Source organism: Poeciliopsis prolifica, unplaced genomic scaffold (assembly GCF_027474105.1).
Source record: "Poeciliopsis prolifica strain line A6 unplaced genomic scaffold, Auburn_PproV2 SCAFFOLD050, whole genome shotgun sequence".
NCBI classification, from domain to species: domain Eukaryota; kingdom Metazoa; phylum Chordata; class Actinopteri; order Cyprinodontiformes; family Poeciliidae; genus Poeciliopsis; species Poeciliopsis prolifica.
In genome coordinates, this window is record NW_026562425.1 from 111094 (window position 1) to 127794 (window position 16701).

Here is a 16701-nt window from a genome sequence, read left to right on the forward strand (position 1 = left end):
GAAGCTGTAATCTTCTCTGGAGTTGCTTGACCTCTTGTGATTGCATCTCCCTCGCAGGGAATCCTGATCAAAGCTCCCAGCTCACCTGGAAAACACTCTCTCTCTCTTTAGCTTGTGTCACTAGGGGTAAAAGACAAGACGGAGGCGACATTGTTCTCTAAGAGTGTCACTAATTTGTGAGAACAAGCTGTTTAGAGGAAGGTGAAACTCATGAAAACAGCTGCTAAGATGTGTATTTGAAGTCAAAGACACACAGATCAAACCAAAGCCAACGCAGCAGAGATTATAACAATTCACATACAGCTTCCAAAATGTTTCATTTTTAAGGGACATTGGATGAGAGCTTTCAGCCCTATTACCAAAAATTATCAAGTGGAGAAAATTGTTTTATCATAAAAAAAAAAAATCTTGACATCTAATTTGCAGCTTTGCAATAAATGATAACCAATTTCCCACATATCTTTCTTCCTTTTCTTTGCCAGTAGCCCAGTGCTGAAAGTAATGACCTCTACAGATGTAGTTGGTCATTTGGAACGCTTTTTAAGCAGTAACGCCTCAGTAAGTGCCGCTGCAGCATTAAGGGAGGGTAAAGTAATTTAATTAATGGAAAACAGAGTAGCTGCAGTAAGCACTAAAGGGCACCAGGTGGCCAATGTGAGTGGTCATTACGAAATAGCTGTTTGGTCCACATCCTTTGCCAACTGGAAGCAGAAATGTGTTATTTCCATAATCTACTTTTAAACTTTTGCAAAATGAAATTTATAGCCATCAAGCACAGTAGATTTTGTTTAGATATGTACATTTAGAGGATATTCAACCCCAGAAATGGATTGTACCATGTATAGCAATTGTAAAAAAGTACATTTGTCCAGGTTGATGTTTGCATAGAAATAGCTCCATTTCAATGATAAGAAAGCCCACCTTTATTGTAATAATTTCAGAATATTCATGGCTTTTTTTTTTAAACCCTTTCATTCAGGTAGACTTTTCTCATGATATGTCAAAAATTTCAAAAACAGCTAGTCTTGAAAAATGTGCCTGAGGAATATAAGCAAGTTTATTAAAAAGCAGTTTTCTTTCTGACACATCTTCCAGATGTTTTGTCAATAAATGATGTGGGTGGTTTCATTTCACCCCCGCAAAATTGTGAAAAACAGCAAAATGATCCATCCAGACCTTTGGCTTTAATCGCAGGATGATAGCTTTATACTTCCACATCTCAAAGACAATCAATGTCTTTGATTAACAAAATTATTTGCTAAAGTCTCAAATATAAAAGAGCATAGCAAGTTTACCGTATCTTCTGTCTCTGCTTTGTGTTTTTGTGTATGCAACATCTCCCTTTTTCTCCCCTGTCTGCATGTGACAAACAGCGTCTTAAAGAATCCGATGTAATTTGTTCTGCTGCTGCAGAGAGGCGATATTTGCTTGGTTTAGCCATTTTTGGAGCAGATCTTCCTTTTTGTGCTGAATGAGAATTAGATGTCGTTGCAAATTCTGGACTGCAGAGACTTTGCTAAGCAGATAGGTTTGTAAATTTGCCCCCACAGCATTATAAACAAAACACGATAAGAGAGGTTGCAAAAACATAAACGTTGTAGATATCAGACACATCTTGGCAACATTTATGAAACCTCAATAAAATAAGAATGACCAATACAGAGTTACACCATGACATAGTTTATGTTCTGAGATCCACTTGAATGCGGAAAGCTGAAATTTGAAGGAGGTTCGTGTTCAACAACAAGCTCTGAAAGAGATGAGTGACTGCTGACCTGACCGCCTGGCCCAGATCCCTTCAGCATTTAGGAACTTTGATTCTCTGTCAGCTCTCGCTTTTTGGCTGGAAGAATTTACAGCTCTCTGCCTGAGGACTACAGTCTTCCTGCTGAACACTGGGTTACCAAAAGGTCAGATGCATAAGAAGTTGATGCCAGAAAGTCAAAAGTTCAAAGCGGTGTTTTGAAAACATTTTTAAATATTAATGGGAAGTGTTGCAAAAAGATATAACCCTAGAGGTAGGATTTCTTCACGCTTAGTTTTCAATAAAAGTCTGTTTGCTGAGTTTTGTACATTTTGGAGTTGATCAATTGGATTTTAGCTTTATATATGTGGAATAGTTAAGACTTAATAAGGCATCTGCATGTCTTAATTATCCTCTGACTGCAAAATGAACTTGTTGTTGCAGGTTACTCATAAAAAACTGATTAATTGTGATCGAGGCTGCCACATTTTTCTCAACTCAGTATGTTGGATGATGCTGCATGGATTAGAAGGTTTAGACAAATGATGAATAGATGTGTTGTGTTCCTCTAAACAGCCAGCAATGCGTCAAATATTCTATCCCTACTTCCAATAACTAATGTAAATGCTTCCAGTGGAGGTTTAGTGAGGGTAAAAGGAAATGAAACTGTTTATACAGCCTGAAGTTTTCCAAATTTGCTCACTAATCTTCTCAAACAAACCTCTGAGGCCTTCAGGGAGGGGAAGGATTTATACTGAGATCAAATTACACACAGGAGAAGTCTTTGCTTTCCCTAAGAAGTAACATCTCTTGTTGTTCAGGATTTATTTTTGTGGTATCTGAGATGCCATTTTAGCTTTCATTTGTTAAAAAAAAACATGTTTTTCTACAACTTAAAATCCCCCCAAAAACCCCAGTAAGGTTCTGAAAGTAGCTCAGGTGTAAATATCTCAAACTTCTAGCAACATTACAGAAGTATCCATTGTTTAATTTTGATATATTACACAAAGTGTGTCTTTGTACTCATGTATGATTGAAAGGAGTGCCTCTCACATTTCCTTCTCGGAAATTTGTAATTTGATTTTCTCTTCAATCCTTCAGAATGAAAATGGATCAAGCTAGTTTTTTTTTTTTTTTTTTTTTTTTCTATCTATTCCTGGAAATCACTGGAAGCAATGCTTGATAAAACTGCAATTTATTCTGAACTGAATGTTTTATGGCAGCGTAATATGTTATTGAAACCTTCGAGGGGAAAAAATAGAGGAATCTTTAGCGGTAACAAAAAGAAGCAACAAAAGGGAAAAAAAATAAATTCATTATTTCAGTTTGACATCTAGAATGAGTGAAGAGGGCTGTGGGGGAGCAATAAATTGAAATCAGAGGAAGAGGGATTGAGGGAGAGTAAAATTTTGTACCTTTCAGCGTCAATTATCCAATTGTGCAGTGCCGACGTGACAGAAATCAGAGCTTTTAGAGCGATTCAGCCCCCTGCTACACTGCCAGCGAGCCCGGAGCGTATAATGCGATACGACATTATAGTCCAGGCTTAATGCAGAGACACGGGGACTCATAAAATATGGAGTGCGGTGCTATGTGCGTGCTTGTGCACGTGTCCAATGAGGCAATGACAGACTCAAAAACATCAAAAAAAAAGGAAAAAAGACACAGACAGAAGCAATACAACATAATTATTGTTAGAAAGATATTTAAAAGAGTTGACAGTACAGAAAGACAAAAGGACGCATTGCATAAAACTGTCATGAAATAAAAACAAAATATTGGCAGGATTTTGGATTTGTAACTCAGTGAGTCATCTTTTTATTTTTTCAACACCATTTAAAATGAACATAAGCCTAAAATATGGCTGGATGCATATTTGATGTTGCAGTGCTCCATATTTAATACACTAGAAATTCCTCCTTGGCACATTTTAAGTGGCAAAACCTGCTTGAGATTTTAACACCCATGTACACCTGCTACTCCGTGTCATCTGGGTTCTGATTCCTTCATGAGGAATTCATTCCCTTTCCAGTTCGGGAATTTGCAACATGAGAAATGAAGGGGTAATTAACCTTTAATTAACCTTTCAATACCAAACTATCAGTTTTTCAGTCTTTGTTTTTGACCATGTCCCTCTAGATGTGATTTTTTTTGTAGTTATTGATTGAAGGTGAAGTGAAATGAGCATTATTGATCTTCTTCCAAGGAGCTGTGTTCAAACTGTAGATGTTTTTGTGTCCCAATCTGAAATCGGTTTGGTTTGGTTTTTCACAGGTTTGGGCCTGGAAGGAGAACGTTTGGGAGAAGGAGAAAGGCACTCTGATGGAGAGGTACACGGTGGAGCAGAGCAAACCCCAGTCCCAAGGCGGCGCCGTCCTCTCCACCCTGACCATCAACAACGTCATGGAGTCTGACTTTCACTCCCCGTACAACTGCACCGCCTGGAACTCGTTTGGACCTGGAACTATGATCATTACCCTGGAGGAGAAAGGTATGCTGGGTCCAAACAGTGCTTGCTTACATGGACAGTTAGAGCCTCAGCATCGAGGGGATCCAAGATTAAAACCTCTTTTCAATCTTCAGGATTCACCGAATGTCACAGAAAGTATTGGTTACTACTTTACAGGGAAAGTAGTACATGCTTAGCATGTAGTACTAAGCAAGTACTACATGCTTATTACTTGTGAATTTTGGTTTTTGAGTGTCATATTTGCACCAGAATATTTTCTGCCAATCCACAAACTTTTACCTGTGTCACTTTCTCTTACTGTAGAAGAGAAAATAGCATCAGTATTTCCATGTGCTTATCATTAGCATGCACTCAAAGATCAATCTATTGTCCACTATAAAGCCTTTGCACAATTTGGAGACGTGTGCACACCTGACTCCAATAACAGAGATTACATGTGGTGGCTTAAAAAAAGACAAAAGACTTGGACATAAAATATACAATCTAGTTTTAAAATATTTTACATTAGGCAGCATGTAAATCTCAGAAAGTAGAGTCACATTGAGTTGGAATAATTTCTAGTTTGTTTTTAGTTTCAGTTTGTTGCTACTTTAGACAATGTGAATCAATTAAAGAAGAGAAGAAACAAATACTGATATTGCAAATCTAATTGTTCATCATATTTGGTTATGTTTGCACAAAAAATGTCTGTTCAAATTAAAGTAGACTAGTTACACTCTAATATTCTATAAATGTTAGATAGAAAACGTTGATAGAATATTAGAATTTTCCATCTGTTGTGCAGGACTCAGAGATTTGCAGACTTTCTGCTTTTATCAAAGATTAAGTCTGAGTCTAAACTGTTGTGATAATGCAAAGAATAAAAACTTTAGTTTTAAGCAGTTGTGTGACTCAGAAGGCCCACTGCATGTTCCTCATATTTTCTTGGTGGCTGTTTCTTTATGAAATCTCAGATCTTACATTATATTGGAGAAAATGGATTTTCCATGCTCTGTCAGTCTGATCCTGCTATTATTCTCTGCGCCACTTCATTCCACAGGCTTTAGAAAATCTAGCAAAACATCTCAGAGAGTGACAGAGTTTTGGATTTATTCTTCATACACGTCCACTGAAAACGTTTTCATCCCCTTGTCTGACGAGCGCGCCTTATCAACATAACCAGCCCTCAGAGATTCAGCTTTGAGCGAGGACACAAAAAGGATTTTCCCTTAAAACTGAGCAGCATCCTCGTTAAGTTTTTGTGCAGCAGCGAAGCCGCAGCTGTCCCTCAACCCCCGACCCTTCCTCTGCTTGTGTTCGTTTCAGATATTGTTCCAGTGGGAATTATTGCCGCTAGTACAGTGGGCTCCTCCATTCTGCTGCTTATGATTCTGCTGGCACTCGCCTTCTTCTTCTACCGCCAACGCAAAGGCAGTGAGTTGAAAATTGTGTTGTTGGTTTTTTTTAATGTTTGTTTATGGACATGCTCGCACTTACTCTGCCTGTCAGTCTTTCTTTCATCAACAACCCCAGCTCTGTCATTTTTATGTTACACGAAGTTAATGACGTATGCCAACCGCACAGCATTTTATTCAAATGAGATTAATGAATATTCATGTTATATGGCAATCGGCCTTAAATCGCCCACTTTACGTTTTCATTTCCTTTTGCTGACATTGACTTGCTTGATATCCTCTTGCCACTTGCACACGCAGGATAAAGTAGCGACATAAATAAAGAGCTCTGAAACAAAAGCCTTTAAAGGTGAATGGCATTTAAATCATGGATTTCTATATGTGTTATTTCTACAGCCAGCGGCAATCCAATTAGTAATTATGAACACACACCACGCTCCGTCAAACCAGAGATCTAAAAGCCCTGTTGTGGCTTTCAGATGTTTAATTTCGAGCTGCTTCACCGGAAATAAAGAAACAGGAAAAGACGTTGAAGGTGACTGGCAGAGTCCCCAGAGGGATTTTCAGGGGATAAAAGTACGTACTCTGGTTCAGAGCTGATAAACACGGCTACAGAAGAGATATCGTTCAGAAAGAGAAACTCAAACAAACATTGTCGTCTCTGCAGATAAACAGTCTCCTGTTTGTTGTCTGCGATGGAACTCGAGACTTCACAGATGGGAATCTTTTCTTTTAAGGTTTCTGGCAGTGGAAGGGAGTTGCTCATGTTGGCAAACACTGAGCGTTCACTTGTGTAGACTTGTAAAGAGCAGTTCTTCAAAATAACAAAACATTAAAGTCATGAAGATTTTTTTTAACAAAATGTGATGCTCGGTGTGTAATTGGCAAAGAAAACGTATAATTTTGAAAATAAATAGTTAATTTCAGCCTCTGTTTTTCTTTCGAGTGGCTCTAGATCAGACATTTCTTTCATGTGCCCAATATTTGCCATTTTGTTCAAATCTACTTCCATTTCCATAAACAAACCATTTCATATCCATGTATTGCAAGCTGTAACTTTTATAAGTTTTTTACATATTTTTTTAAAGCTGTCAGTGTAACAGTTTTATTCTGACAGTGTAACAAGAGACAGTTAATCTGTGAAAAGCTTGATCTGCATGAACGACTATCGCTGTCTGAAGAAATGCACCAAAAACAAAATACTGTTAGAGGAAAACCATTTATCCGCTGTTATAAATGGGCATGCTAACTAGCTTTAGCATTCACAACAGACTCGGGAAGATGCTGCAGAGTAGCAGAGAGCAGTGGTGGAGGTTGAACAGCACCACATGGAGGATGATTGACAGCACTAAGACCCTCCTCCTGGGTCTGATTGGCTGTTTCCAGTTAGCACTGGAAGCACTGGGAGAAAACAGAGGAGCTTGATTTTCCAAGCTCCTCTGTTCTCCTCTTAAGAATTTTGATGCATTTTAACAGAACTCTTCTAAAATAAATCGGTTTGGTTTGGTTTTTCACAGGTTTCACAGGTTTGACGACTGTAGGCTTTTTTGGGTTGTATTATTTCTGAAACGTTTACATTACACCATATTGTAAAACATTTTTTCCCAGGTCGTCGAGGCGTCACACTCGGTAAACCAGACATCAAGGTAGAAACGGTCAACAAAGAGACCCACAGCCTGGAGGAGGAGGCAGCCAACGTCTCTACAGCAACCAGAATGGTCAAGGCCATGTACTCCGTAAGTAGACTCCCATCTGAGTCACCGGGGGCGGCGGAGAGGAGGCGTACGGGTCATTGGCCTTAAATGTACAAATACACAGACAATCAGGGCGACATGGCAGGAGGGGCTCACACACGCACACACACGCGCGCACACACACACACGCACGCACACACACACACACACGCACGCACAAGCACGCACACACATTAAGTAAAAACTGAAAGCTGAAATAATCTTAAATGTCACACAAAGATACTGTAAGTATTCTGTTGAAGAAACACGACCCCATTTCAAAAAACATACAGTGAAAATATTCACATTAATTTGCATGCAACAAATAAAACAAAAATAAAACTTTCACGTATTTTTGGGAGATTTTACCAGTGCAAGGTAGAGCTTAATTGGGAAGTGGAAGGAAAATTTATGGCTTCATGTTTTGTAACAATAAAAGTCTGAAAATGTGGCATGCATTTTTATGTAACCTCTTTACAGTTCCTCATTTTCCTGCAAGTGTTTGTCGAAAATATCTTTACCAGCGTTTCACATCTACAGATGAAACTTTTGGTCCATTCTTTCAAAAGCTCCCCGGAATTGGAATGAAAAAGCACTTTTCAACTGAGTTTTTATCTGGACTTTGACTAGGCCATTCTCCAGCTGTATAGTTGGAGCTGTGTTCCATGTGGAAGGTGAACCTCCATCACCGGTTGTGACTGTAGGCTTTAACAGTGGCTTTCTTTTTGCCACTTCCATGAAGACCAGATTTTGAAGGGTGTCGACTAAAGAGTGTTGTTCTGTCAACAGATTCTCCCACCTGAATTGTGGATCTTTGCAGCTCCTCCAGAGTCACCATAAGCCTCTTGGCTGCCTGTTTGACTGATTCTCTCCTTGTCCTTTTCCACAATGAACTTCCTGACCTGTCTGCTGTACTCCTCAGTCTTCATGACGCTGTTTGTTCACTAATGTTCTCCAACAAACCTTCCAAAAATAACTGGATTTATTTATCGGCATCAAGGCAGAGATAATAAAATACACAAATGCAAGCAATACTTCCCAGCAACTTCAATAAAATACTTTAAATGCACAGTAGATTCTGATATTTGCATTAGTTACAGACCTTCTAAAAATGTTTTCAACTCCTTTTAAATTCCACAAATCATTTGGAGTCATGTTCCTGAGAAAACTCCTCATTCTAGCTAATTTGTGAATCCTGAACCAGAAGTAGATGGGGGAGCACTGCAAAGGGAAACATATTAAAATTCTCTGATATGACGTTCATATTTGCATACTAATGTGGTACTTGTGCAATTTACTACTTCACAAGATATACTTCTGTTACTGTTTAATGTCATCAACATATTTGCTGTCGTGCCCATTAAAGCTCCCATGATGACATAAAAGACAAACATAAACCCATTCAATCAAAAATACACACTCACTTTAACATTGTGCTCCTTTTAGAAAATCCGTGGATGAACCGGAGAATCTAATCGACGGCGCCCCTATGACAAGGTTTCAAACCGCGACCCAGAAGCGTTTATTCTCCCCACGACTCGAACCGTTTCTCGTCTTTCACTCTCTTGGGATGAAAAAGCTGAAACTCTGTTTTCCTCTTCCCTCCCTGTCGTCCTCTTCCTTTCCTTTCTTCACCCTCCCTCTTTCCGTGTGTGTGTTTCGTTGTTTGATGGTTTAGTTTTTGCCCTCTGTTTCCCTCTCTCCCTCCACTCAGCCATTCAAAGACGACATGGACCTGAAGCAGGAGATCAGGAGCGAGAGCGACACGCGGGAGGAGTACGAGCTCAAGGTGAGATGAGTCAGCGAAGGGGCTTTCATGTGCTGACTCCAGAGGTTTTCAGGAAAACAATTATCTGCAGCATCTTTGGCATCATTTCCTGCATGTTGCATGAGCTTTGTGGTCAAGTTCATCTCCCAGTTCCTGTAAGGTCTTGATTTTCCTGCAGCACAGCGTTTTCAAAACTGGTTGAAAGGTTCCTGTTTGCAACAACAAAACTTTTATTTATCATGACTTTTTAAACTGTGCTGGGAAACAAAACCCCCTTATCGGTGTTTGTTTCATAGAAAGGTTTTTCTCAAAATAGGCCTTAAATATTTAAAGCCAAAAATGATTCTGCAGTCTAGTACATCATTTCTTTTCCTTTAACAGCTAAGCTTAATATGAATAAATATTTAGTTTATTGGAAATTTTTATAAAAGTTTTCCCTTTGTGGTCTATGCAGAAGCAGTATTTGTAACTATCTGTGGACGAGAACATTCTCCAGAAACAGGGCAATACAAAAATGATGGCATTAAAATGTATCTAGAGAGAGAGGGCCATTAAGTTTTATATCTGCATGACATTCTACAAACTGTTACTTCTCTAAAATTATATAAAAACATTAAAAATTGTTCCATTGCGTCATTAAAACATTCAAACAAACATGCACATTTTTTCTTGATTCATTTGATTGCTATTCAGGAAAAGCCTGTTAATCAATCATCAATTGGAACATCTAAAATTTATAGGGAAAGTCAAATAAAATGTATTTTTATAGCACAACAAGGCAGGTCAAAGGGTTTTACACCATCAACAACCAGATTAGAGTTGCTTTTCCCTGTTTGACGACTGATAAATCTCACCACAGGATCCAACTAATGGCTACTACAACGTCCGAGCCACCACCCACGATGAGGCGCGGCCCCAGTCCCGTGTCGTCCACTACCAGGGAGAGTTTCGCCCTCCAAACCCAAACACCGGGCCAGGCGGCGCCACATCCGGCGGACCTTCAGCTGCGGTCAGCGGTGCAGTTCCTCCCAGCGCCGTGCCAGGCTCCAGGGCAGGCTGCTATGACCCTCGCCCGCCCTCCCGGATGTCCCACTCTACCTACGCCCAATTCAACACCTTCTCTAGGGCGGCACAGAGGCAGGAAGCTCCTCCAAATCCTGCTCTCCCTTCACCCGGAGATTACCCCGGAGGAGACTGTGGCCTGCTGGACAGCTCAACCCAAATGCCATACGACAGCTACGGATATCCCTCCCAGTATCCCAGCTACCGCATGGGCTTCGCTCCTACCATAGAGGAAGGGCCGGCTTATGAGATGTATCCGACGGGACAGGGGACCGGGTCGGGCCCAGGAACGGGTCAGCAAAGTCCTGAAACAGGCTTGGCAAAGTACGGGAGCTCCACTCGCTTCTCGTACTCGTCCCCACCGTCTGACTATTCCCACAGACACACGCAGCGAATGCAGACTCACGTTTGAGGAAAGGCCGACGCACTTTCCTGGATTTGCTTTCGGCATCAGCAGCGTTTTCACATCCTGTGCAACTCCTCCCGATCTGTGCATGGATCTTCAACAATCCGTCCCCCATTGCAATCACAACAACATGACTCCCCAACAGTTAGGAAAGAAGCAATACATGCAGAGTGATCTTCACCCTGATTCACACAGGCCTCCTGTTTGCTGTGGCTGCCCATCAACTAAAAGAAAAAGCGAGATTCACAATCAGGAGATGAAAAGAAGAACAAGAAGAGCACTTTGCCAACTTGGACCACCTGCCCTCACACCCTCCTGTCTCTGTAAATAATGTGAAATTTGGGCCATTTTAAAGTTATATTTCTTGTATAAATATATAAACCGCAAACCTCTCAGCAAGCCACACTTTTTGCATTTTCTGACTTACATTGCTGAACATGAATCCAAACATACAACCACATTTCGTTAAAGAAAAAATGCATCAAAGGGGCAGCTTGGACTATAAACATAGCTGGCACTTTTCATTAATGTCTTTTTCTTACAAGATCTACCTTGCTTTGAGTGGGACAGTTCGTCTGGAGCGATCAGATTGCAAGTTCCTATGTGCCAACACACAAAAGTTAAATGGTATCTTTTCTTTTTGAAACCGTGGACGTTAAGGTGCTCCGGGTGTACAAGACGAACGGAGCAGTAGCAAGCGTCTCTTTGCTCCTTCTCCTCCTCGTATTGTGTTTCTGTCATCATCATCCATTTCTATACCTAACATTTCACCTAAAGTCGATGCTATTGATAGTGTTTGTGAAACAAGGTGTGGTGGGAGCGCCTTTACATTCTATACATTTCTGCAATTTGTGCAAAAAGATACCTCCCCTATCTTCAAAAAAAAAATGTTTCTCTCACTTGCACAGTAGAATAGATTTTTTTCCATATTTATACTGAAGCATATAAAAAAATCAACAACAAAAAAAAACGACGGCATTCAGAAACATTTTATAATATTTTTATAAGGAGTTGTGGACCAAAGGTTCAGCATTTTGGGTGACACTCACTTTTTAACGTGTAACGCGGCGTTACGGTCGGAAAAGGCCCGAGTTCCTTTAAAATGAAACGGTTTTTAATGTTGTTGGCTTAACGTAGAAAACCTAAAGAGCTTCACCTCAAAATAACAAGTATCCAGCTTATACCTGCTATGGATATATTTGTTTGGCGTGAAACTCTTTCTTTGACTTCCTGTCTTCTGACTGGACTGCCTTTTTTCTAAAGCTGGTGACGACATTCAAAATGACGGGCTTGGAGCGAGAAGCTGCTCGATCGGAGCTGCCCTGCCAACTTGAGAAGCAGCGAGGTTTAAATGTAGTCTAACATATCAAAGTGAGGTAGAGAGGGTTCTATCTAGCTCATATGGTACTTTGTACTATTTGTAAGTATGCTGATTTTTTCTCTGCAACAGAAACTCTGCTGGTGTCTTATGTCTGAGATTTTTTGTCGTATCATGTCAGGTTTTGGTGTGCAGATCTGGCCTTCGAAGCAGAACTTAGTACTCGAAACTTGAAAATCTGAGGGGATAAATCATGCAAGTTCCTCTCCTTCCTCTAAGTTGTGCTCAATGATGTTAAGCTAATAACTGTAGAGACAGCTTAAACATATAGCGCCCTCTACAGTTAAAAGATCCCCTTGTAAAGATATGTAAAAAGCCTAATTATAAAGGCATATTTTAATTGTTGTGGTATAATCTCAGTTTGGAAATATTTTAAAAATCCATTTATTAATTTGAGTACCTTTATTACCTGAGAGAAAAATATCCAGCACTGAGAAATAATTTGACAAACTCTGCATTTTGACATTTGTGATGGTAGGACAGAAACAGAAACATGTTTTCCTTCATGTCCCCAAAACAACAAAACGCCACTTAGGTTTCCTTTATTGTGGAGATTTTTTTTTTTTCCTTTTACCTCCCATAGTGTTGTTGTACATGTTGACAAGACAATCTTGGATGCTTATGCAGCACTATTGGGTCTAAAGGTTTAGTCCTATTTTGAGGAGAGTTTGCATGTGATGTCATAATTATATCTGACGTAAAATAAAATGAAAAGGTTACGGATAAATACTTCAATAACCCCAGACACCATAAAAAAAAATATTTGTCTTATTTTTCAGGAAAAATCTGAAAAGTGCAGTAACAATGTTTTACAAATAAATAATTATTTCTCAGTGTGAGATTATTTTTCTCTGTTTAAATGTACTTAAATTAAGTTTTTCACATGACCCTGATTTCTGAGCAAAAATCTCTGGATTGCAATTATCTTACACCTCAGTGAGGTGTTGGTGTCGTCTCAAACGGATCAAGGTATTTCTTATTATAGTTTCTTATATCATCTATTAATCCCCCGAGGTTTAATATTAGAGCATTTAAGCTTTTTGTAAACTAATGAAAAACAGATTGATTTTTTTTTTTTTTTTTTTTTGCCAAAAAGTCCTCTCTCCCCCAGTGGATTGAAGTTATTTATGTTTGCACTCGGAGCTTAATGAGATTCGATTAAACTGCTCTCTTCATTGTCATACCAGCTCAAAACATCATATTTTATGTCGACAAGAATTTGTTTTAGTGGAATACAAGAAGAGTGTGTCAATAATCACAATCCTCATGTCATGAGCTTCCACTGCATTAAGTTTGCTTCTTTTCTGGACGAACATGAAGACAATAAGCATTTCTATTGCACCCATCAGGAATAGATTCTAGATTTCATTTAATACCTTTCCAAAAGTTCCCATCCTGCACGCTTCACTGAGCAGGTAAATTTAAAAGGCGCAGAAAGCAATAAGGAGTCACTCACTTGTATCTGTATTCTACATTTTGGAGCAGTTAAAAATGATTGTGCATTAAATAAGACCCCGGGCTGCAGAGGCTATCAGCCATTCCAGAAGTAATCATTGAATGTTTATATTTATCAGTCGCCCCATCAACCCTTCATGGTATATTATGGTAATTGTCTGCAGAGGGGCTATAAAAATGTGTTTACAGCTCTTGTTTTCTATAAAGGCAGAGAAAGAAAACCACACCCACGCCGATTTGTATCTCAGAGGCAACCTCGTAGCTCCAAGGTCACGATGTAAACCATTTCAGCTGGGCTAGAACAGCAGGTGGAGCTGCGTTTAAAATCTTAAACCGTTATCACCCCCGTGGAACTGCGCACCGTAATCTATTTACAACCTTTTTACAGAGTTGGAGCTGAGCAGTATTTTGCATCTGGCTTGCAATCTTGTTACAACCGTGCGGAAGGATGAGTGAATTTGACGGAGAAGGTGCTGAGGCTGCTGCACGCATAGCCAATTCATGCAGGTATCTGGGTATTAACTGTGGTGACAGTCTGTTGACATTACAGTTCACATAAAATGTTAAACACACATGGCCTATGCTAGGGTACAGCAGTGGAAAAATAACTGCAGGTGCGTCTTACTACATGAAAACAGCATCAAACCGTAGCTGAATCTGAAGGAAATACTTTTACCTCATTAGGTTGTTTTCCGTGTGTGTTTTTTTTCTGTGTTTTTCTCTGTGTAGTTTGTGCCGATGGTTTCTTTCAAACTTGCTGCCATGTGTCAAATTAAAAGCCATCTGCCAGCTTCCAAATGTCAAAGTCAAAACAGAGAATGAAATCACATGAATATCGCAAACCTCTCTTGTTGCTTTCTTCCAGACTTCCGTCATTTAGTCGCACTATCACACAGTACAGTGTCGGTATGTCTTTTTAGCTTGCTTCTCTTTCTGGTGTCTGTTTTATAGAATATATAAATATTCATGAGTTCATAATATTCACTTCAATGTTTCTCTGATTTATTTTTATTTTAGCCAAATAAGTGCAAGTTTTGTATTTACTTTGTGGTACATCACCAGTTGAAGAAAGAACTGGTCCAAAGTGTCTTTCGCATTGTAAAACATTCTTTGTTGGTTCTGATCCACTTAATCAATTCATTTTTGAAAAAAGTTGGGTATTGAACATCTGTGGCCTAAAGAACTTGTCGGTCATGCTAGAAATAGCCTGTGGATGGTCTCAAGTAGGCCAACCCAGACTAGGACCGGGCCAGACCCATGCTGGGCTGAGCTGGGCCGAGCTGGGCCGACCCAGACTGTCTGCAGAGTCTTGACATCCAGTTTTACTGTGTGAACCTTTCAGTGAGTGCCAAAAAAACCCATCAACTGAGCAGACATGCAAATGCAGCAGCAGTTTGTGTTTACTCTGACTGTGTCTTTATGTGTGGATGGATTCAGACAGACACGTGTGTTTTCCATGTCCAACTTTAAAGATGCATGCGTGTGTGTTTGCGTTTGTGTGTGTGTGTGTGGGCAGTATGCAACCCAAACATGTTTGGACCAGTGGAGAGAAGAAATGATGGTTTGACTGATAATTTCATATGTTGGCCAGTCACTCCTGCGGGTATGAAGGAGACCATTCCTGACCTCGGGGATAAAGACCCTGAAAATGCAGATTTTCCTCCTAAGTGTAATTTTTAACAGCTCAAATGTTATTTGGGTGAAATATTGTTGCTTTAAGTACAGTTTTTGTTCAATATCTCATATGATAAACCTTATTTTTAACAGAAGAAGCCTGTATGATTTGGCTCTTTTCCTTGTACTCCAGCTTTAATAAACTTTTTTTTTTTTCACTTACATTTAGATGCAAGACAAAACTGATGCCAACAACTAACAACTATCACTGTTTGGCTGTGATGCAGATAACAAGAACACAAAACAAACATCTAAATCTTTGACAGCACTGTCTAGAAAACTATGACAAAGATTAAACTGTAAACCTGAACCTGCAAATAAGTACATAACCTAGTAGGTTGTCTTTTTTTTTTTTAATGGGGACATTTTCTTAAAATGTCCCCATATGTACTGCTGCTCTGGACTTGAGATAAATGCTATGCAAATGCATAATTTACTGATGAAAATGCTAAATAAACTGTTGTCTGAACTGACGAAGAGTCACTCACATCGGCATGCCTAGTGCTTGAAGTGCCTGTCAGAGGAGGATACTTTATTGGACTTTATTTCTGATTAATTCAGTTAAATAAACCACATGTTGGCTCTCGTATCTCTGCATAGAGAATTGAACCTTCATCCCAAGATAGTCTGGCAGATTTTAACACTTAAACTGGATTTTGTCTTGACCAAATATTTTGATGTTTGCTGAATTATCAGGTGTTTTTGGTAAATTGCGCTAATTTAGACTTTTCAAATTAATGATCTTTCCTCTCATTTTAATTTTAGGAAAAGAGCCGAATCATAATATTGATTTCTTAGGGATATAAAAAAACAAACAAACCGTGATTAGTTTTAAAAGTTGTACCGTTTGTCAGTCAAACCCTAGCTGAATGGTGGACAGATGTTTGGCCTGTAAGGAGTCAGAACAGAAAGCTTGTTGCTTATCTGTCTGCAGAGCTTGTCTGCTCTCTGCATGAAGGAACAAGATGATGTTCTGCTTGACGCTGCTGAGTGTCTGATTATCACTACAGCGAGAAAGAATCCATGTTGCACTTAAAACTGCGTGAAGTGGAGACGGAGACGGTTATGAGGCAGATAATGAGTGAGTTCAATCAACCGTATATAATCTTCATTCTCCAGTTCTTGATTTGTATCCCTATATATTGTTCACGTGAACTAAGTTTTGTTCGGTACTAGTATATCGTTTTTGTTCCGAAAAAAATGTGTGAAAACATACGAGATACTGAAATATTGTTTTTTCTTTTCACGTTTTCTGTCATGTTTTTCTTCAAATTCAATGTAATTATTTTTTCACAATATAAAGAAAATAAAAGATGACACAGTTTCATAAGAAGTTTGCAAAAGTCTTTTATTCAGTTCGCAACTAATGAACTCATTCTGTGGCTAAATTAGACGATAGAATAATGAACTTACCAGACAAATATATAATTTTTTATTCCTGAAATAAGATGCTGGGAAGTTGTTAGTTTAAGAATTTTATCTCAACAAAGACAGAATAGCTGAAATCAACCAGTCAAATACTCTGTCCACATCCTGTATGGCTGGATTAGTACTTTTTCACAGAACTGTGAGTTTTTCAATAAAGGCCTTTGAGATTTATTAAAAATCTCAATCTTC

General features: G+C 39.2%; 1 protein-coding gene across 1 annotated transcript in view; it reads left to right on the top strand.

Moving 5' to 3' along the window:
* The window catches only part of LOC129377983 (kin of IRRE-like protein 1), a 92026-nt gene extending 75618 nt beyond the window's left edge, over positions 1-16408 (top strand). Inside the window, exons 11-15 of the mRNA XM_055058204.1 lie at positions 4019-4235; positions 5520-5627; positions 7217-7344; positions 9056-9130; positions 9969-16408. Of these exons, the coding sequence (XP_054914179.1) occupies positions 4019-4235; positions 5520-5627; positions 7217-7344; positions 9056-9130; positions 9969-10583 (1143 nt within the window). The 3' untranslated portion in view covers positions 10584-16408. The remainder of the gene's footprint in view (positions 1-4018; positions 4236-5519; positions 5628-7216; positions 7345-9055; positions 9131-9968) is intronic.
* The last annotated feature ends 293 nt before the right edge of the window (positions 16409-16701 follow it).